This window comes from Pteropus vampyrus, unplaced genomic scaffold (genome assembly GCF_000151845.1).
Source record: "Pteropus vampyrus isolate Shadow unplaced genomic scaffold, Pvam_2.0 Scaffold9, whole genome shotgun sequence".
Taxonomy (NCBI): domain Eukaryota; kingdom Metazoa; phylum Chordata; class Mammalia; order Chiroptera; family Pteropodidae; genus Pteropus; species Pteropus vampyrus.
The window spans coordinates 6,470,331-6,494,264 of NW_011888790.1; the positions used below are offsets into that span (position 1 = coordinate 6,470,331).

Below are 23,934 nucleotides of genomic sequence, written 5' to 3' on the forward strand. Positions count from 1 at the left end.
TGTGTTCACCTCTTATAGTTAGATTTCTTTCTGTCACCACATATTTGACCCCATTTACCTCATCTTAAGATTTTAAATAGGATAAAACCCAGATAGTCGGACTCTGGAATCAGCACTCTGAATCAATATGATAAACTTCCCCAGAAAGAATTTTACAGCAATTTTACATGAAAGAAGTTAGAGATTAAAATAGTACTTTGATTTTTTTTTTTAATCTGGCCTAATATTTTTGAACTGAGTGGGAACTTGGACATCATCCTATCATCCATCTTTACATGGCAAAAACTAGAGAGATTTCACAGTAGTACTGGAGAAGAAGTTATAGGTTGAGCAATAATAAAAAAGCGAATGGAGGCAATGTAAAAGTACTTTTAAAAAATAGAAGAATAATTTATAAGGACATTTATTAAATTTAAGTTCCTTTTCTCTTAAGTACTACATTTTAAATCTATCCAAAAGAACATATGTGTAAGAATGTAAAACGGTACACCCACTTTGGAAAACAATTCGACAGTTTCTCAAAATGTTAAACATAGATATGACCCAGCAATTCCACCCTTAAGCATATACCAAAGAGAACTGAAATCACATGTCCACATACAAACTTATACACTAATATTCATAGCAGCATTATTCATAATGCCAAAAAAAATAAAAACAACAACCCAAATGTCTATCAACTAATGAATAGATAAACAAGATGTGGTGTGTCTATAAAAAATGGAATATTACTCAACAGTAAAAAGTCATGAAATATTGGTACAATATGGGGGGAGCTCAAAAGCAGTATGTGACGTGAGATAAAGCAGTCACATATTGACCGCATGTTGCATGATCCCATTTATACAAAATGTCCAAAATAGATAAATCCATAGAGACAAGAAGATTAGTGGTTGCCAGGGACTAGGAGCAAGGTAGAGTGGAATGAGGAATGAGGAGTAATAGCTAATAGATGGAAGGCTTGGCAGGAGTGGTGGGGGGGCAGTGATGGAAATGCTCTGAAATTAGATTATAAAATTAGATTATGGCAACTCCATAAATATACTAAAACTGATTGAATTATAAACTTTAAACAGGCAAACTTTATGGCATGTAAATTATCCCTCAGCATGGCTGTTTAAAGTTTTTACGAAAGAGCATGTGTGCTTCCTACCTTTTACCTCAGGGAGTGTGGCCGCAATGGTGAACGTGTTTGGTTCAGCCGTGACTTTTCAGCAATACTTGCACTCTCTTCCTCTGGCTTCCACTAAAAGCATCACTCACCACCAGCAGAGGGAGCTCAAACGACAGCTTTACCTACTCTATTCCTAGTCATATATCCTGTGAGGACAGAAAGAGTATCTACAGAAAAGAGTATCTTCAGAAAAACAATATTTCTTTAGAGAAAATAAAAGATAATTGAGTTTTATCCTCACTTATTCCTACCAAAAGGATCAAAAATTGATACAAATATTCATCTCTTTAAAACAAATCCATACTGATGTACTTATAATATCTCAGCCTCTCTTGCATGACAACAGTACATTCTCTGGGCCCATTTCATGGCAGAATCTATGTTCACTCCAGTTCTCTACAAACCACAATCCTAGAGCTACATCTTCAAAAAGGAGCAACAACTATAAAAAGCATAGCCAAGTAAACAGTAATGCTGCTTTTCCCTCTCTGGGGCTATGCAGAGCCAATCTTAATAAAGAAAAAAAAAATCAACCCACTGACATGTTTCCCAGAGAAAACATGTCTAATTAAAAAACGTATATATGCTTCCTAAAGTTGCAGGCCCTGTTGCACCAGCTGTTAGAGTCACAATGGTGCATCAAATGAGGGTAATCAATTTTACACAGATGAGGAAAGATATAATATTTCAAGCCAGGCTTTGGAATTAACCAAATTTTTATGCATGTTGTAGTGGAAAGAGCATGGAATGTAATTTCAGAGGATGCAGGGTCAGTCTTTACTCCACCACTTACAAGCTCTGTGACTTTGGGCAATTTACTCAACTTCTCCAAACCTCTGGTTCCTTGTGAGTAAAATGTAAATGACAACAATATCCACCACAGAGAGGTTTTGAACATGAAATGAGCATGTTCAATACTTAATGGCTTCCCATATTGTTATTTTAAAAATGTACTTCCAAAAATTTAATCAAGTTTCTTAAAATAAACTTCTATGAAAAAGATAGAAATCATTCTGGAAAATTACATTCTCTTTAATAACATTTTACCATGATCGGCCATGTTAATAAAGTCAATGAATTGAAAGATTTGGGGTAATTTTCTACATCAAAAAAAAATAGAGCAAATAGTTATTAAAGCAACTAGTTATAAATTTTCCATTTTGTAGAAGTGCTATATATATTGAAAAAATAAAGACACTCTCTGGGCCCATATGACATAAATGGAATAAAGAAAATGAAAGAATAATACTTATTTTCTAAAAATGAGACTATTAATTTCCAAAAGGAACAATTATACTTTGGAAACAAAGTAATTGTTCAGCTTAACGGTATCACAAGAGTACTTCCAACACCATCTTTATCACTTACTTGTTATATGACTTTAGAAAAGCCTCTTAAACTTTGTAAACTTCAATTTCCTCACTTATAAAATGAAGATAATAGCATCTAATTCATTGATTTATTGTGAAAGTCAGATAAAATCAGGGATGTAAAACACTTTTGCACAGTGCCTGGCACAAACAGGTGCTGAATACAGGTCTGTTGCTTTTTGTCTCAATATCGGAAAGTATGTTTTAAGTCTTTGCATAGAGAATATTTTTGAGTGTTTTATCTCAGATATTTTCAAACAGATTAGATTATTCCTGTTTCGATTTCAAACAGAATAATTGAATCCACTCCAAATATACTCTGTTCCCATCACTCCACCAAAATTGTTCTTGTTTAGTAATGACGTGAATGGTGCTAAACCCAAGCACATTTCACCCTCCTCATCTTAAGTCTGTCAGGAACATATTTTACTGTTGATCACCCATTCTCACTTGAAACGTTTTCTTCCTACGGCTTCCAGAACACCACTCTCTCCTGATTTTCTTCCTCCCTCTCTGGCCACTCCTTCCTAAATAATCTTTGCTGCAAATGTTTCAGGCTCAGTCTTTGGATTTCTATTCTGTCTGCACTCTATTCCTTAATGATCTCAAAAAGTCTTATGCCTTATTGGATTTCATTAACCAATGTCACCATAAAAAATAAATAAATAAATAAATTTTTAAAAAATAAAGTCTTATGGTTTTTAATAACTCCTACATTCTGACAATTATTGAATTGAAGTTTTCAGCCTGGAGTTCTCCTTTGAGCACCAGACATACATATTCAACTACAGACTCAGTGTTTCCTTTCATACATGTAATATGCTCCCCAAATTAACATATCCAACTCTAATTCCAACTCTTTTCCCTCAAACCTGGTCTTCCCATCTCAATTAATAGCAACTTCGATCCTTTCAGTTTTACTCAGGTCAAAAACCTTGAATTCTGGTCTTGGCTTTTTGTTTTTGCTTTCTCTAGTCTTTGCTTCACCCTCCCTTTTTGAATAAACTTTCCTTTCGACACTTAAGAAAACAAACAAACAAACAAAAACCTTGAATTCTTTCTTGATTCCTTCCTCCTTCTAACAAACCCCACATCCAATCCGAAGGCAAATTCTGTCAGCTTTATTTTTCAGAACATATCTAGAATCCAACCTCTACACCAGCCACTTGTCAGCCCTTTCCACTACCATCACCCTAGGAAGCCATCTCTTGAAATTATAATAGCCTTGCCTTTTCACCTACCTCTCTTCAGAATTCATCTCCTCCCCACCTAGCAGACAGAGTCATTCTCTTAAATGAAAATTAGACCAAGTTGCTCCTCTGCTCAAACCTCCCAGTTTTTCTCCATCTCACTCAAAGTAAAATCTGAAGTCCTCTCCCCTGCTTAGTGCACTCTCGCTGCCCTCGCCTCCTTTCTGTCCCTCAGACACGGGAGGCCTGCTCCTGTCCTCTCGGAGGCCTTCTCATTTGCTGTTTCTTCTGCCTGGGAAGCTCTTTTCCGCAGATGCCTGCATGGCCCACTCCTACTTTCCTCAGTCTTCACTTCGCTGTCACCTCTCAGTGAACCCTCCCCAGGCCATTCTACTCAAAACTTCATTCACCCTCCCTGCCCTCACACTTCTTACCTCTCCATCTCTGCTTTACTTTAGCTAATTACCACATGACATTCTATGTATTTTAGTTATCTATTTGTTAATTGTCTGCTTCTCTAAAATGTAAACTCTCTCTGGAATGTAAAGGGAAAGAATTTTTGTCTGTTTTGTTGGCTCGCTGTGCCCCAGAACCAAGAACAGCATCTTGCCCTAGCAGGCACTCAATAACTAAGTGAAAATAAAGAAGGGATAGTTTTCCTAGGCCAAGAATAGATGTTAATTAACTTCCTAAATATAATTAAAGCCTTAAGGCTTTTGGCTCCTAAGTAGATCAATTTTAAATTTTAAAAACTTGTTTGTGAAACAAAATATATTATAGTGTACATAATAGTTGGTCCCTAAACATCCAATAATCTGTGTGTATGTATGTGTATATGCATATACATACATAAAGATATATAACCCACTAAGCAAACACATTCCTTTTATAGTGCCTCACTAAGTTTACTTTATACATCAAGCTGAAATTTAAAGCGCAGTAATATACTGCTCTTTTTCTTCCAAGGACTTCCATTCTTGCTTCTCTTTAGGGAGATGTGAGATGTGCATTATGCAAAGCAGCACTTTTTTTGGACTTATAGTTAATATATATAAGAATTTAAATTAGAAATCAAGGGACAGCTCTTTTCTTTCATAAGAGTTGTCAATAGAATAAAAACAATCAGTTTCTTCACTCTTGAACTTAAAACCTAGGTAAAATAGCCAATAGGGAAATAAATTATAGGACATGTGAAATTCCATCAAAATGTTTTTATTAACCAGAGTTTTTGAGGGTTTTAGTGTTGGTTTTTGTTTTTACTATCCTCTAATACCTCAAGAAATTCTGATTCTTACAAAAAGTTATCTTGTAGATCTGGTCAGTAAATTGGCATAAGAACTATGCTCTACTAGCCAGAGGCAGTAACTAAATATTATTATTAGAATAAATGTTTTCTTTTACTATTCTAAATTTATCACCTAATCAATTACTCATTTTAATACTCTTCTGCAGAGACCTTTTTGACTTCTTTTTGTTTCTTTTGTCTTACCCACATCATATAAAATAAACAAAAATTTTACATTTTAGATGCCTTTTAGTGAAAAAAGTTGCCTATTTCAACAGTTTCTAAGAAAAAAACAAATTTCAGAAATTATATGTTTTCTCCCTTTACACCTCAGAATAAACTAAGTTGTTTATTTTTCGAAATGGTCTCTCCTTTTAGATTTTTCTCCATTTTTAAAGTCTGTGCTATTCTCTTTCTTTCTTTGTAACTAATACACCTTTTCCTCTGAAAAAGACTTGCCAGATTTTTGCCACATGTTCTGTCCTGGGCTATGAGTACAGGCTCTCAGTGCGAAGGCTGAAAAGCATTTGGAATTGAAATGAAAAGCAAGTTGTCAAATGTTTTCAATTTCATGGAAAAATACAACCTCTTCTGACATTTCATATATAGACAAACCCACAGTACAAACCAACTTAGAAATCAGCATTAGTGTGATTAATAATTTGACTGTCCACAGTGACTTGGCACTGGAATAGTTATTCAAGAGATTTTTAACACTCTAGAAAACATTGATCTTGCGCTTAAAAGATTTCAGCTTAATAAGTATCTTTATAAAGGAAGCTCGCTCAGCTGCTTAATATATCCACCTGTCCCCATGATGGAGATTACATACACACCATTCACAACGCTCAAATCAGCCTTGAATTTGAGGTGTTAGGATCTCATATATTAATACGATTAGTTGCTCCATTTCCTTTGTTCGCTTGCCACTAGAATAAACCTGCAATCAACAAGCCACTATCACAATTACATAGCTTCACAAGCAAAGGAAAAATAAGAGAGAGAAACTGCTTAAAGAAAAAAAGCAGATGAAAAGTAAAACTGTACTCCCACTGATTAAAAAGGATAATAATTTTATTAATATTTGGAATTGCTTTTACTTCATCTGTGAAAAGAGAGATTGCTAAACAAATTAACGGCATAGAAAAAACATTCTAAGAAATGAAGTTTACTTCTGCTTGCCATTTTATTTTATTCTCTCACTGGTAAATTTTACTTCCCAAAAAGAACTTTGATGGCACTCAGATCAGTTTGTAAAAAATATATTCGTGTGTCTGTTTTTAATCAAAGTCTGTCACTGCCACTAGACAAGAAGCTCCAGGAGGTCGGGAGCCATTTTCATTTTACTCACCATTACATCTTTAGTGCCAAACACAGTGCCAAGCCCAGAGTAAGTTCTCACTAAATATTTATTCAATGAGTAAATAAATGCCGCTTTTATAGTGCTCTCTATACCTAGCATAGCTTAAATCTACAATAGCGGTTAATAATTTCTTATTGAATTATATTAAGAGGATAGTCTTGAGGGAAGTGGTTTTGGAATTACAAATTTACTCATCAAACCACTGAAATAATAATTATAAGACATTTGTAACTATTCCTTTAGGCATTTGCTTAATTTGACACAATTTTGTAAAATCCAAATCAGTGGTCATTCTGTCACCTTTTCCCTTCAATCAGCCCCCCACCTTGCTTCCAGAGTAAGCTTCCTAAGGCATAGTTCCTTTCCTACTTATCCATCTACAAAGCATCTGAACTTTAATTCAATGTTCTCCTAACCTTCAATTTTAGTTTACTCCTTACAAGAACATCTTAAAAGTCCAAAAGTCAACCAAACTGAATTAATTACAATTTCCCAAATAGTTTCTCAGCTTTTCTGCCATCATCTCTTTGCTCAAACTGTCCCCTGTGCCTCAATGTATTTTTCCAATGTCAAATTACTATCCATCCTTTAAGATCCATCTCAGATGCAACTTACTCTATAAAACCTTCTGTGATTCCACCAGCAAGACATATTCTCCCCCTGTACCTGCCTCCAAACTCCTACAGCCCTTTGAATTTCTCCTAAAGAATTTCCCATATGCTACACTCTAGTATGGTTATTTATTTAAACTTTGAATCTTCCTTGCCAAATTGAGAGGTTACATAGGATATAGGACAGAGTCAAATTTGTTACACATTTAGGGAAGTTTTTCAAGTTCTTTGAGCTTCAATTTCCTCATCTATAGGATAGACAGAATAAACTATTATGAATACATTAAAACTGGTATTTACAAAGATGTTTAATGATGAGGAATGATATTTTTCTCATCGTGAGTGGAAAATTATTACAATTAGGTAAAAATATATGCACACTAAAAAGACTGAAAGGAAATAAATAAAATGTCAGCAGCTTTTACCTTCACGTGGTGGGTTTGCACATGATTTTCGTTTTATTCTATATTTGTTTATTTTCCTACGTTTCTACAACTGACTTGTATTCCTCTTGTAACTGACTCATAAAACAAACATTTATAGAATGCTTTCAGAAACTATATCATGGACTGATGATACAAAAAGTATTAAGAAAAAAACAGTTTATAAAAGGATTTTTTTTTTAATTACTAGAGAAATGCATGAAGCTCAGTACTATCAAAAAAAAAAAAAAGAATGGAGAGAGACATTTATACCTTCAAAATACATCAAATTTCAGCCATCATGTGACTGGAAAAGCATCAAGGAGAAAACAGAACTTTAGAAATTACTTTCCAAAAATGTTTGCTTGAATATTGGTTAGGACACTGACACAGCTCCTGAGTGTGGGATTATTAGAACCCTGCAGCCTGGTCTACCACTGGGAGAGAGCCACACAAACAGAGAGGCCATTGCGTCCAGCCTGTGATCAAGAATTTATGTCTGGCTCAAATCAAAGAATCCACATCAAGAAAGATTTGAAGCTACAAAGGTACATGTTATAGTCAGCACCCTTCATGATTTTGGAAACTTCTCAACTGCAAATTCAACATGTCCAAAGTTAAATTTACTATCTTCTTTTCAAAGCCTGCTCCCTTTTCAGGGCTTAAACGCATGGCTTTGATGTCCAGTAGACCACATATTCAATGTCAGCTTTGCCGATAAGTGGAAAAGTGGATTTCAGAAAAGTTATTTAATTTCTGTGAGTCTCATTTTCCTTATTTGTGAAAAGAAGATAATTATATTTACCCTACGGGTTGTTGAGAGAACTAAATTTTTTTTAAAATGTGTTTAAGTCCCCTAGCACAGTACTTGGCACAAATAAGGACTCAAAAAGAGTAACAATTTCTTGCAGTTAAATAATCACCGTCTACCTAATATTCCAGACCACGGGCAGAGATTTTTCACCACTTTTGAACATGCGACGTATGCATAGCCTTATTTTCTGACTTTGAGTATGCTGTAATGTCCCCACTTATACATGCAATGATGAAGTCTACCTCGATGTGATTACATGATCTCCCCTAATAAAGATTTGTTTCTTTGTTTGCTTGCTTGCAATAAATTTCCTTCTCATAAAATCATCTCAGAGTTGTCTTTTGGCTGCCAATTACTGAGCATTTGGACCCCAATTCAGAAACAATACGTATTTATCACTACGTTCCCAGCACTTGGCATCTATGCGATGTACAATAGATGCCTTTGAATAAATACATTCTAATTAAAACTCAGAATTAAGTCTTTACTAAAACTGGAAACTGAGGCCTGCTAAACGTAACAGACTGTTTCATTTGCAAATGTTTCCAACCCAGGTGATCTCAGAATTTTATGATACATTCTACTTTCATGTGAAACTACAGTAAATGTTCAAAGTACCCACATCATTAGCAAACAAAAAACAAGGGAAACATTGCCTGTTTCAGTTCTCCTATCTCTATAGCATTGAATAGACTTTCTTATAGAAAAAAAAAAAAAGAAAAAACTCTTTTAAAAAGAATGGAAAGTCTCCTTATTGCTACCAAAAAAAAAAAAAAGCGCTTATTGCAAAAGCCCTGGAACTTATTAGCTCTCATTCTGCTAACAGTTCTGTAAACTTAGTACAATTATCTCACCTTACAAATGAAGAAACTAGGCCTCAGAGATGAAGTTGGTCCAAGTCCCACAGCTTGTAAATGACAGAGCAGAGATTTGAACCCTTTCCTGTGAGAACCCGTCTGTATTGTACTGCTATGCCATGTTGCCCTTCTCATAGGTAACTAGCCAATAACCCTCATACTATTCCACCCACTCCCAGCAATCCTGATGGGAGTGGGAAAAAGAGAGAGAATGTGAAGAAAGAAGAGTGAAGGCTGGTAAGGAAATGAAGAGGATTGTCTCTTAGAAAATATATTTAGAACGTATTTTTTGAAGCTGCAGTGAGATTTTTTTCTGCCAAGTACCAATCTAAAATCTATGCAAAAGGAAAAAAAAAAATCTATGAAACTTAAAATCAAAATGTGAGTCCTTGTTAAAGAAAAATTAAAACAAACAGACTCATTTTATTAATCCACAGACCTAACTCAACAAAAGGGTTCTGTAAATTTTAATTGCAGCAATCTGGACAATGTTTTATTATGACTCATTGACTTAAGCCACAATGTTTGTGCAATATATTTTGCCCTGATTTACGAGATTCTAATTGAAGTGAAATGCTACTATACATACTCGAGTAAAATATACCAGACTTACCAAAATAAAGCATTTTGGGAAATAGTGTGTTCTCTATTTGTTTATTTTACTTTATAAATCCTGCATAACAGGGGAATAAAATTCATAACTTTGTTCTTCTAGATGAGCTGTATAATTCCTTCTTACTTTTACTATTTCTTCTCAATATCTCTGGTTTTTCTTTTCCAAAATATGCTTATCAATTGTTATTTATTCTCTAGTGTTTGACAGAGCTAACTTCTAACACATAGGACGTTTTTTACTAGCCATTTCACAAACAAGTGCCCAGAGTAAGACACAGGAAATTCTGCTCAGTACTCTGTAAAGGAAAACATGGCCAGTGATGGCCACTTATTCACCTGAGCTGACCATATCCTTTCTCCTCTGTCTGAGTCTTGCTCTTGTTGGTACTTCTACCCTTTCCTCATCCAATGAGTTTCAATGCTCTTTTTTTTTTCTTTTCTTTTCTTTTTATTTTTTTGTCTTTCTTTTTCTTCTAAATATTGTTTTTGAGATAAATATTCCAAGGTTTATTGATGTTTACAGGTCCGTGATCTCTTTGCCAAAAAGCATTAAGGTCACAAATGTTCAGAAAGCAGAATTTTGGAGAATTGTATAGACATACTGAGAATGCTATCCCGTATATTATATAAAACCCTCAGTGGAATCTGAGGAAGTATCTTACAATCAAACACATCAACATTTATGCAGCAAGTTGAGTTAATATTAACATGAAATGAGAGAAAAACTATAAACAGACACACATTCATGCAGTTCTGATTGTACCACCAAATTTATTTCAAAAAAACCTTTCCCTTTTCAAGCTCTTAGGATTGTGAATTTGTATATATACACTCTAGAGACAGGCCTGGGGGAAATAGCTCTGCAACCAGGAATCTGTTGGCCCCTCATCACTTTGGAGCAAGGAGCCTGCTCCAAAGTGATGAGGGGCCAACAGATTCCTGGTTGCAGAGCCTTGACATTGAAATATGAGCATGTGGACATGGTACATGATTAAAATTTCTAAAAATATAGTTCTAAAGAGACCAGAGAAAGGTCCACCACATTGAGCCGAGTTTGTCTGGATACTAAGGCGATATTTGGCAGGATTATATAAAGCATATGAATAAGCAGAAAGATCATTTCATTTCAAATATTTTCTTATTTTTTTTGTTCATTAACTTTATTCCTAGTTTGAAAAGAAAACCTACCCATGGCTTACATGTAAGTCTGATTGGACACATATTCTCAGCAAGCAAGCTGCATACCAGTAGAACCATGTTCATTATCATACATGAAATAAGACAAAGGGATCAAAATGAGCTAAAGAATTGATAATATCATACACCATTATCCTTTCTTTTAGCATGTTGTGAACATATGGATATATTTAAAGGTTTCCTTTATGTTGGATAATATCAAAGACAGATCCAATTGATTTTCTATAATAGGCTATTTCAAAGTAATGAATTAGCTGAACTAATGCTTTCTTGCAAAATAAATAATTCTGAAAGAAAATAGATCTTTATTCTTAAATCCTCCTCCCTTCTCAATTAATTAGACTTTGTTGGTGAAAGGAAGTTAAGAAATTCGGCATAAGCCTGATTATATCATGAATGTAAAATGAGCAGGGCAAATAATGGGCTCTATACTCTTTTAAACAAGTTAAATAAGTCCATAATAGCCCACCAGTTGTGTAAACACTATTTCACTATACTTGTAAAAGAAATATTGACTTACCTGTTAACTAAAATTATCCTGGCATGTTTCAACTAAGCTTATTAGTAATTCTTGTGGTATACATAAATGTTTTTAGATTTGGACTTTTATCAAAGATTAAAGAATTAAGAAATCATCCGTTTAGCAAGCCCAGAAAGTAGACACGTACCAGACTGCACTTGACCAGAATCGATTTTGGGAAGTTGCAATCTAAGAGTGTAAGAAGTAAAAAGTGATTTCAATCCTGGCATGAGATATTTCATTACACAACAACTTGTTAACACTGAGATACTTTCCAAAATCAAAATGAGAACACCTCACCCAGACGAGATACTAAATGAATCTACTTTAGCCTATTAACTTTACTATCACATGTAAGGGTACTGTTTTTCTACAACATCTCACCTGTGTATATTCGTGTGAGTAACTGGTTGCTGAGAGAAATTAGAGATAGAGATAGAGATAGAGATAGAGACAGAGACAGAGACAGAGATAGAGATAGAGATAGAGATAGAGGTAGAGGTAGAAATGGAGATATAAAATTGGGGGGAAGGCTTAATATATGTATACTTGTCGCCATTGTTCATATTTTGAAAAACCACCATTCTCTGCTCCAACTGGTTCCACTGAAGTCCAAAAAAACTATACTTCTCTTTACAAAAATATGTGAATTTCTTTCTCAATAAAATGATAGTAAGCCCAAGATCCTATCGAGTTTAAGTCTGGCTAGAATGTGGCTAGAATTCTCAAGGAATTTAGAAAAGGGTACCGAATTTAAAGTCAGAATACTCAGGTTAGAATATTGATTCCATCACTGACTTGCCGGTCACCATTAGGAAAACCACTTACATTTCTTATCCTTAAATTTGGAGTAAGAATAATAATACCTACTACATAAGATTGTTATGAAGACCCAGTGAGAGCATGTGAATGTGTAAGGGACTGAGTCAATGCTAATGGTCCTTAACATGCAATTTGAGAATCTGATCTTATAAATTAAATGGTAAATGCCACAAAACAGAGACCACTACTCAGTGGCTTTACTAGAACTTTCTCTTTTTTTTTGATGTGCAAAGAATCAGGTTTGCTGTGTTTTCCTCTTTATTTTCTAAGATAGAGTAATTAATATACATGCATTAAGGTAATAAAATCACCATTAGCTGAACTGTTCTTATTTTCGACCCAGATGATTTTCTATGGTTTAAGGTCCTACAAGAACTTGAGCATTCATCTTAAGTATTCGTGCTTCCTGCGCTTTCAGGTTTTCACTGAGCATTCTTGATTGCAAGTGACCACAGCTAAATCCTCACTCACTATCTCAAGCAGCAAAACAAAACAATGCTGATTGGTTCACCCAGTTGGGAAGTGATGGAGTAGAATAGATCCAGTTGTTTAAAAGATGACCTTAGGGTTTTGCTTCTCTCCTTGCTAATGTTCAGTGTGTCTAGTGAACTTTCTCTACAAAGCAGAATGGAAGGCGTCCTGAGCTCCAAATTTCCTTGTCCTTAGAGGTCATGAAGCCAGAGGAGAAGACCTTCTCACCTCAGGCTCCATGACAATCTCCCAGATTCAGATTGTTTTGCTTGGGTCATATAGGTAACTACCTACCCAGGGGTAAGGAGGCAGAGCCACAGGAATGATAGCCCTACCTAGAATTACCTAAGGTTCTACAGGTAGTTCCCTAAAGGAAAAAGCGTAGCAAAAAAAGAGAGAAGAAATGCAAAAAAAAAAAAAAAAAAGTAACAGATATTCATTATACCTGGCTTCATCCAGCATAGCTGTTTTTTTCCCATTTTATTGAATCATAAATCTCTCTGCTCTACATAAATTGATTAACAAACTTCAATTCTAAAAAAAGGGGGGAGGGGTGCACCAACACAGGTTGAAAATCTACTCTGCTATAAGCAGACCAAGTTCCAGACATTTTAACATTTAGAGCCATATGAAAAAATAGTATCCCCCTTTACAGAGAAGGTAACTGAGACACAGATAGGCTCATTCTGTGCTTCTGATTAAACAACCTGAAACTGGAGGAACCTAGATTCAAATGTAGTTCTGCCTGATTCATTCCACAACCAAAGTGTTATGCTCTTTTTAGCAACTCTGAAGTCAAAGAAAGTGTTGCCAAAAATCCTTAGGTAGATGGTGGACACAACCATCCCTGTGTTGATAAATCAATCGGTCAGTAAATATTTGTTATGTTGCCACTACCATGAGCCCATAGTGTGAGTTCTGCAGGTAAAGACGAGACAAGCGGCTTATAGTCCCTGCCTCCAAAGTTGTCAATACAGTTTGCAAAACAAAATAAACATGCAATCAGGAAAACTTTAGTGCTAAACTATGTGATATTTATAATATACCCTTCAGTGAGATTCATCATCCTTGAGATTCCTGCTCAGAGCCTGTCATCTCCTTTAGACTGCAAGCTCCATGAGGAGAGCTAACTTGCCTCTCAAGATCACTGCTGCGGCATGCTTGCAGTTGTTCTACAAATGTCTGCTGCTTGATGAATAATGCAGACTATGATCATGGGAGGTTTCACAGAAAGTAAGTCTTGAGTTGCACTTACAGAATAAGTAATCTGGGGGTAATTATTTTAAAAAGGAAGAAAAATAGGTAATTAGTAGATGTTCTATAAGTGTGGAAGGGATGGCTGGGAGAAGCAAGAATATGAGAATAAGCAAAGAAATGGTAGTGGATGTGGTATGCATAGGGAAAAGTGAAAGAACAGACCAGATTTAGGCACTGCACTTATATCCAGAAACTAGGGTTAACTCACAGTTTTCAGCGGCCACTGTCAAATCTTCCAAAATCTCTGACCAGACTTCCTTTATTTGCAAAATGAGAGGATGAAGACTTATGCACTCTCTCCCTTCATCTAATTCATAGAATCACAAACTTGCCAAGAAAAGAGCATGTTTGGGATACTAATTTAGATTCAGGACTCTATATTTTTATAAGTTCCACAGGTGATCAGCAAGGTTTGAGGATCACTTCTTAAATGAAGGAAGGTAGATATACCTCACATGAAAGGGGAAGAAAATCTTTCCAACTGTAAAATTCATAAGTTCATATTGGAAAGTCAGCAGGACAGAGTAAGTGGAAGGAGATTAAGAGAGATCTTGACAGCGAAAAGGGTTCTCTGTCTCTGTCGTTCACGAAGCAGGGAAGCATTGTGTCCCACCGGAGTGAAAAGTGTGCATTTTTATGAGCTAATGTCACCGGCTTGGGTCATCACCTCTTTCAGCCACTCACTCAGGTCTGGAGACAGTGACTTGTTCCTCTCTGAGGCCTCTTCTCTCAGAAAGCCCTAAATTCTTTTCCATCTTTCTCCAGAAGGTTCGCTATAGAACGCCGAAGTGTGTAAGAACACGCATTTTGCACTGGTTCTCATCGGCAATGGTTTTCGGAGCTCAGGGCCTCTCACCTGGGTGGGACCGCGCTTACTTAGAGAATCTTGCCCTGGGACACAGGATGAAAAGCCCTCCCCATAGCCCCCCGGGAAAAAACAAACAGCCATCTGTCTCTTTCCCGCATTGTTTTACTAAAGGTGACTTCTAGAGGATCCGAAAACACTTTAAAAATAGACACTTCGACTTCTTACCCGGATAAGTTAGGAAGGCAACAATGGAGTGCTTGCTCACGAGATGCTTTTATGTAGCCATTAACCCAACACTTTGATTTTAGGGCAGAAGCGAGCCAGACAGTGAGGCGTGAGGTAAGGATGAAAACGACCACCCATCATCCGCCTGGTGACGCCTGACTCCTTACCCTGATAACGTAACTATTTTTCTGGACTGCAGTTTAGTCTTTTTTTTTTTTTTTTTTTTTAAGCACTCCGTGTATTTTATCCATTATTTGAAGTGAGCTTGGGAGAAGCTTGTCGCATCTTTTGGTCCCGGCGCGTCTGTCAGTGTCCCTCTAAAGCAGGTCTCTTTCGGCTCTCTGAGTCTCCAGGACGCGGGAGGGAGTGAGGGTGGGAGTCCCCTGCCCCTCACGCAGTGCTGAGCGCGGGAACGCGTCCCCCCGAGGCAAAGCTGAAGCGCTGAGAACGCGCCTGCTCCTCGCGCAGCCAGCAGCCTCCCAGCCCCGGACTTGGGAAAGGAGGGAGGAGGCCGGCGGAGGGAAAGCGGGGCCGGGCGGGGGGTGCCTGGGAAGTGGGGCTGCGCTGACGTCACTGGGCGCGCAATTCGGGCTGGAGCGCTTTAAAAAACGAGCGTGCGAGCGGAGATGCTGCTCCACACAGAGCAGCCGCCCGTAGCAGCAAGGCTCACCGCCCCTGCAGCGGCTGCAGCCAGGGCCGCTCCGGAGGTCCTCGTGGCGGCTGCGGGCACCTCCGGCCCCGCGGCCCTTCTCCCCCGCGCCCCCCGCCGGGGGGCAGAAGCGCAGCGCCCCGCTCTGCAGAACCGCGCTGAGCTACAGAAGCCTGCGGAGCCGCGTCCGGCTCGCCACGATCCGCAGAGACCCCGGCGCTGCCTCGCGACCGCGTCCCGCTCGCGGCCCCCTGCCCGGGCACCATGGACACCTCCTCGGTCGGCGTGCTCCTGTCCTTGCCTGTCCTTCTGCAGCTAGCGGCCGGGGGCGGTTCGCCAAGGCCCGGCGCACTGCTTCGGGGGTGCCCCGCACACTGTCAGTGCGAGCCCGACGGCAGGATGCTGCTCAGGGTGGACTGCTCGGACCTGGGGCTCTCGGAGCTGCCCTCCAACCTCAGCGTCTTCACCTCCTACCTGTAAGTGCACCCCCCACCCCCAACACTCCACTCCGGAAGGGGGCAAGAGGGGAAGGGAGGCTAGTCCAAGACCAGGCTGGGGACTCCTCTGCTCCCACCTGCCCTGGAGGGGGCGGACAAGTTTGCAAAGGGCATCTTGTCCCGAAGTGTTTGGGCCCTAGGGAAATGCACGTGTCTTAGCGAGTAGTACGACCGCACTTTCTGGATCTGCAGAGAAACGGCTTCAAGTGCAACCCGGGGAAAGAGCTGGCGAGCCTCAGCTTCCCGGTCCGGCTCTAGGCAAGTCGCAAGGCGAATTCCTCCGAGTGTAGGCATGTGCCTGAAGTGTGGGCAATTGTGCTCCGAGTCTGGAACCCAAAGGCGGGCTGCCTGGTTGGTCCCTGCCCCCATCTCGCCTCCCCTCCGCGTCCTGTCGCGTTCTGCGAAGAGATGGGCTGTAAAAAGTTTCCCCAAAGAACTCCAACTTGCCCAGCTCCAAAGGAACTTACTCTGCATCCCTTGCACGGTCGCGTAATGTAACCTTTTTCTTTTCTTTCTTTCATCCCCCCGCCCTTTTTTTAATGAAGTGATTAAAATGTGGCAACCACAAACCCCGATTAGAGCTGCCAGAACGTTATCTTTACCTTTGGCTGCCCGAGCCGCCCTTTGAAGTGCCGGCCACCGCAGTGTAATCTTTAACCATCTCCTCCTCCCGGGAGGAAAAGGGAAGTGGGCTGTAAGCGGTGGGGCGAGTAAACAGTGGCGCCAACACCAAAGAGGAGACCTGAATCTTTCTGTCATCCCTTGGGGATCCTCACACTCCTTCTCCCCCCATCACAACCTCCAAAACCCTTATCGCGGACACGAGGCAGCGGCTCATTTCATAATTTTATCTGGAAAATCCAAGCCCGGAGGGTAACAGGTGGTTGGGTGGATGAAGGACCAAGGAGACTACTCTCCCTCCCCGTAAGGAGAATCTGGGGCTCAGTTCCTTCTGACAGAGAGACCAGGGTCGAGGCCACTCAGGAAAGGGGGCACTGGTGACAAGGTGACACGATTAGGTTTTAATTGGAAGCACTGCAGTGAGCCCACCCCAAGCCCACACAATCTGTTTCGGCTTCTCTGATGTACCTTGGCAGGAGCTAGTTGGATTGTTTGTGAACAAGTTCTTTCTTCTGCTTAGTTGTTTTCTGGAGGGAAGAAACATGAAAAGGCTTGCACAACGCTTTCCACTAAATAGTGATTCTTTTTCTGGAGACAGACTGAGGAAGAAAAAAAATTTTTTTTTAACTTGCTTTAATATTGTGCAAATAGAGGGACCATCCTGCTAGGGGTTAGCAGATGACACTCCTCTCTTCATCTGCCATAAAACGATTTTGACTGCTTTCTTTACCTAAAAGGATTATTAAGTTATCTATTTCCCCACCAGGTTTCCCTTTAATCGCACTGGTTGCCTGTGGCAGTGATATTTTGACAATGATAGAAATCTGCTCTCCTAATTCATTCTCCAAGAATTCACCTTTCTTCCTCCTAAACAGCTGTTTGTACTATAGAGTGAAATGCTCGTCCCAATCTCTGGTTTAACTGCTAAACTCAACGTATCAAGAATCGTGTGTTCTCCTGCATAGTGAATGTCTGAGAGCAGTGTGGCAATTTCACAGCCTAGAACTACCTTCCCCATCTCCCTGAAGAAAGTGACTGTATGTGAGAGAAATGTGCGAGCCCCTCAAACACCTACCTATTTAAATCATACACTCATTTTAAAACATATATAAGAATACCGAAAAGAAATTTATTAGTAGTAGGATGCTTTTTTTTTCCCTCACTTGAAAGAAGGAACATTGCTAGGCTTCTGTTACTAAAATTCAGTATGAAATGCTGATTCAAATCATTTCTCACATATCTCAAATGCATTTAACTGCGTCCTCTGTGTGCTTAGGAGATCTTACTGCCACTGTTCCCCATCTATCTATCATTATAGATAACCCTTTGGAGTTAAAATGCCATTAGGAAATTAATTGTCATCTTTTTTTCATGCTATTTGATTGGGCTAAAGAGACATTTTCTCAGTGCCCTATAAAATATTAAACTCGGAGTGTCTGTGAAAAGTGTCACAGTGAATGTTAAATACTTGCTTCTAGTGGTTAACACTTCAAGGAGCATGAGTGCAAAATGTAGAAATCAGTCCTGAAGTAAACAACCAAACTGATGGTCTTCAGAATATGTGATTTCGGAATTTGGTCTTCTTATAGAGTACAAAATGCCAGGAACCATGGGATGGATGCCTTTCCTTTATGGGTTGAGGGGTTGGGAGTTTTGGGGGGGTTTTTTGGTTTGTTTTTACAACCACAGGAAATCTGTGCACACATTAAGGGTAAATGGTGCCCTCTTTTGGTTACACCTAAAATTATCTGTCCTTTTCTGCCTTCACTTGTGTACTCATAACCTACAAGAGGAATTTTTATTTACCCATATTCAAATAAATAAGCATGTATCTTACTGGTTTTCTTATTTTAAGAAATAACTTCCCTTTTCTCTTGAAAGGAAACACTAAATTACAACCCTACTCCACTGGGACCCAGTGGTAATTAAGCTTTGATGAGAAAGTTGCAGTGTGCAAAGACTTATGTGGGTAAAAGGCCAGACTACTATCTTTTTTTGTTTGTAGTAGGTTATCACCATTTATTAAAGTCAAAATGTTATCTCTTAATCTTACTCCCTTCCTCACAAAAGAACAAGCATTTTATTTTCTTCAAACAGATTGATGATGGCAAGTTCCAGCTGTAGACATTTGGCAAATAGATTTGCCACAATCAGAGAGCCGGCTAGTCAGACTCTTAGGTAAAGAAAGTTTCCTCTCTTCATAGAAGGCTAGAGCTATTTATGTGCAGTTTTATAATCTTTCTGCCCCAGAAAAGCTAAATCCTAAGCCAGTCCAAACATTAATATTAACTCTCTTTGCTTACTGAACTACATTCCCCAGTAGCTCTGTAATTGGACCATGGAACATGGTGGAAACACTGGAAAAATCCCAATCTTAATCTCCTCTCTCCCTCCCTCCCTCCCTCCTTTCCTCTCTCTCTCTCTCTCTCTCTCTCTCTCTCTTTTCTCTCTCTCACTCTCTCCCCCAGTAGTTATGGCTGTGATTTTACAAAAGGAACTAATAAAGCTCACTCAGAATAAAATAAGGAAAACACCAACGTTGAGACATAAAAGCAGACAATAATTGTTGACAATGTTTAATACTTCTCAATTTACCAGTAATCTGTCAGAAATAAAGTAGCTCTAGCATCTAATTTTATTATAAGTAAATTATTTTAATGCACCAAATGTGAACTTTTTTGCTAATAGTCTTGAAAGTAAGCTCCCCTGTGCTACCTTGATGTGACTTTCATCCAGTTAGTGTGGCATTCATATAGAAAACTAAATTCTAATCAATATCCTAATATAATAAACGTACTTTCTTTTTGATCTAGACAGCCATTTTATTTTCAAATGAAAACGGAGGTTTTTTTTCTTGCTATTGCTTAAGACATGGACATTTCATCCACAAGCAAATTTATATCACGTGAACCAAAAGAACTAGGAGAAATTTTCTTTTAATTTACTGTAGTTTGGTTATTTTTCTTTAAGTAACTTTGGAACAAAATTACTTTTATACAAAATTGGTAAACTTGATATTAATTAGAACTGATCAAAAATCTCAGATTAAGTATGGCCCTGGTGTTGTACATGTGTTTTAAGCATTTAAAATGTAGTTTCAAAATTTAAAAATATTTTTAAAATCTTCTTTGAAAATTGTTTCATATATTTCTGCTTTCTTTCCAGCAAAGTATTTCAAATAAAGGAAAGTGTTTGTACTTTAGTAGTGGTTACAAAAGCCTTAACTGTTATAACAGTCTTAAATTTTAGATCAATTGCAAAATTATAAAGTTTGCTCTACAACCAATCTACTTTTAAAATTTCTTTAAAATGTAATAATGCCAATGATTTTTCTGCATTTTAATCAAGTTCTTCCTTTTTCTCCAGAATTCCCAGGGTTTTTTTTAGAAGTATTGTTGTTATGGGGGCATTTATTGAAACTAATTGACTAAATTAGTCTGAGTGTTTTTTTTTAAGGAAAGGTTCTGATTCAAGCAATTTTTTGGCATAGATTTAGAATAAATATTTTACTGAATATGTTCAACATATGCATGGCAGAGTTTGTGTGACAAGAATGAATTTTCACATACAATAAACATGATCTTCAATCAGACCTTCTGCCTTTTTTCCTCCTTATGTGTTTTCTTCAAAGTAAAGGAGTTCTGATAAGTAAGAAAAGGTAGCAATCACAAATGAGCTAGAAGATTGGAATCAAGAAATAACCTTTTAAGTTAAATAAAATTATTTTTTGATAATGGAACCATTCCCACTTGGATGTACTTTAAAAAGTTTCGAATCACAAAACTGATCTATGATTTCTCACAGTTTTTTTTAATCTGACTCATTTGATTGTTTTGAATTTCCAAAACATATAACTGTCAAAGGCATAGGAATGTTATCTAAGTAAGCAATAAATTCAATAAAGCTATCATTTAAAATTAAAGATGTTGTAGAGCATTTATAGTTTTATAACTGAGACCTAATATCTACCTATCTTGGTAAAACATTTTTATATTTCTTACATTAAATTCATACATTTAAGTCATTTTGGCTATAAATTTAACTATGTTTCCAATTAATCCAAATCATATGCCATAAGATAGAAATGAAAAACAGTAGTGAACTCTGCATTGAACAGTTTTGTGAAGTAATGTTTTTGGTTTGGTTCAGTTATTTATATAAATTTGGAGTAATGCTAAATAGTACATTTCTTTGTAAACACCCCTACAAGTCGGTATTTCTGGTAAATTGAATTCTTCATGAGAAGACAAATTCCTTCCTTAGAGATTCAACCTCCTCACTCCTGTTGCAATGTTTTCCTCTATAGAGTCTCATTTCGTAGTAGAGAGATGAATCAGACTGGCTTTAGAGCACATTGATATATTACATACCAAAGAAATCAAGCTGATTATCTAGTACTGTTGCTATTCTTACTGTATCTTAGTAAAATTTTATTTGTTAGATCTACTCTTGAATTCAAACTTACTACAACTTTTTTATTCCCTGATCTGTCAGCTTCAACCCATATTTTTATTCAGTCACTATAGATGTCAACTACATGTTCACTTTCACCAGTGGAACTTATCTATGGGGAAAGGAGACATTTCACAGGCTATAAGGTGGAATTTTTCAATTAAAATTTTCATAATTCAAAATTATTTTTGTTTTGCATTGGTTACATGGTAGGAAACAGGCCCATTCTTAAAATCCCTGGCATTTTCTCTCACCTCTTCCAGTTAATTTTTTGTTACGTTGATTGAACCCAATGGATACGCCTTATTTGAAACTGGTAGGTAGAAGACCATTTGTCATTTAATTTCAAGAAATGGAATTTGTTATCTAGCAGTAATGCTAACATCCTGTTGACAAGGTGTTAGCATTAGTAGGGAAATTATTTACAAAATGTTTTGTGAGCAGGAGTCCTTCCTCATACCCTCATCTATTACCCCTATTCTCAGTGCTGAAGTCTGGGATTAGAGAAGCTGAAATTTACTTTGAGAGTATGCAAAGGAACCAACCCATGTCTACGAAATCATCTTCCTTAAAGTCAGATGGAATAACACTTCAAGATGTGATGATCTCTCTTCCTTCATGGTTTATCTTCCTCACTAGCTCTTCCAGTGTAGGAAATTTCCACTTTATATCCCAGTGCCCACGCCAGTGCCTGACACTTAAAGAATGTGTAGTAAATATTTGTAATGAGGAATTGAATAGAACTGGCTGAACCAGCTGCTGAAATCCCAGTGGCTAAAAGAGGTCAAGAAAGATAGATTGAAAATTAGGTATCTGGAAGTAACAAAACAACACAGGGCTACTAGTATCCTGCAATTATGGCCCAGTCCCATTTGAAATACAATTAAAATGTGTTCAGCTTAAATGATGCAATGAGTTGTTTATTTTAATAAATACACCAGAATTTGCATATGTAAATTACTTTATTATTTTAATAACAACAACAATAATAATAACAGCTAACCTATTGTACTTCTTGAGTGCCAGGCATTATGCTAAGTACTTCACTCAATCATATGTCCCACAACAACCTGCGACACAGGTACTATTATCTTTCCTAACTTGGGGGCCCATAAACTTATTCTAATGATGTTTCCATCGCTCAAAATATTTTTAGCCCTCTTTGAAGTTATCTTCAGGGCCAGAAATTTACCAGAAATTATACAGCCTTCTGCTGTATAGTTACACCTCAATGTAATTGTAATTGGTGCTGAAATATTTCAGGACATTTTTATTTTCAGGAACACAATTTATGAAGCTCTAATACCAGAAATATTTCCTCAGGGAATCCTGGGAAATCCAGTTTTTAATTTTCAATAAAATGAAAAATATATAGCTTAGGGCCAAGATTCTAAGTTTAATAAATACCTTTTGTATATCTATTTTCTTAATACTACAGAAACATTTTTTTTTATCTCCAAGACAGATAAATTATGGCAGCTGCCCTGAGTATTATAAAGAGTGATCAATTAACTGATAACTTCCAAGTCAAGAATAAAATTACTTTTATTCTATGACCAGTGATCAATTAACTGATAATTTCCAAGTCAAGAATAAAACTACTTTTATTCAAGTAAAGTAGATTCATTCTTTGGAATTATTTCTCAATTCAGAGAGACATGAACTTTCTTAACAGACCAATGTTATTTGAGTTTTTATTCACTTTTATAACTGATGAGATGAAATTAATTGATGTCACGAAGGTATTCTCCATACTGTATTTGATTCAGAATGGAGAATTACTTGGAAGTTTTAGACACACACACATATGTATAATGCATAGTTTAACAATTATGGCAGTGATACAGATTTCTTTGTAAATTAGAAATCTAGATAAGTCAGAGAAGAAACTTTCTTGAACTATTCATTTAATTTCTTCAGTCCTTCAATTCATTTGCTCTATAAACCTAACATGTGTTCATTATTTATTATATGAGAAAGTTGCCATTTAATTATAAATAATATTCAATGTAAAGAGCCCCTCATCAAGTAAGAACTGATGTTTAGAAATTTTAGGAGACATTGAAATATAATCTTTAACATTTCTTAAAACAGTACTCTCAACTCTTGTTTTCTATTAACATTAATAATTCAAAATTGTTCACCCCTAATTTTCAAGTGTCTCATTTTTTAATATATGCACATTATTTCCACATTGATTTTATCCTTCTTGCCTTCAGAAGGAGTTTTGTTTCATCTCCTAATAAGGACTGTGGTGGTCAAGAGGGAAGAAAGCGACCTCATGCATGCACTAATACACACACCAATACCCCAGTAAGAAACAATTTTCTTTGTGCCATTTGCTCAGTGGAAATGATACATAACATTGACATGGCTTGACAGTGGAGAGCCAACCCTTTTGAGGGGAGAGATTGAGCTGACTGTGTGAAGGCACCTTCAGTTTGGTTCAGAAGCTGAAATGCAGAAGACAATTGTCCTGGCAAAGGGAGCCCAACTCCAGCTGAGAACGTGTGCACTGAGCTGACCTTCCTCGTCAGCCTGCCAGCTGAGATTAAGCTTCCCTCAAGTGGTCCCTTGTTAGCACAGCCTTTTCCCCAGTGTTGCTCATCTTTCACAACTGGAAGCCAAGTGTTTCAAACTGTTACTCAATTTTGCAGCCAAATTCTTTTATTTCCTCCTTCCACCTCCTTTTCTCTTACTTTCTCACTTTCTCT

The 23,934-nt window shown here is 37.4% G+C and overlaps 1 protein-coding gene across 1 annotated transcript in view; it reads left to right on the forward strand.

The window, feature by feature from the left end:
• Positions 1-15,621: 15,621 nt before the first annotated feature.
• Positions 15,622-23,934, forward strand: part of LGR5 (leucine rich repeat containing G protein-coupled receptor 5) — a 118,720-nt gene continuing 110,407 nt past the window's right edge. The window contains exon 1 of the mRNA XM_011374312.2: positions 15,622-16,126. Coding sequence (XP_011372614.1) covers positions 15,915-16,126 — 212 coding nt within the window. The 5' untranslated portion in view covers positions 15,622-15,914. The remainder of the gene's footprint in view (positions 16,127-23,934) is intronic.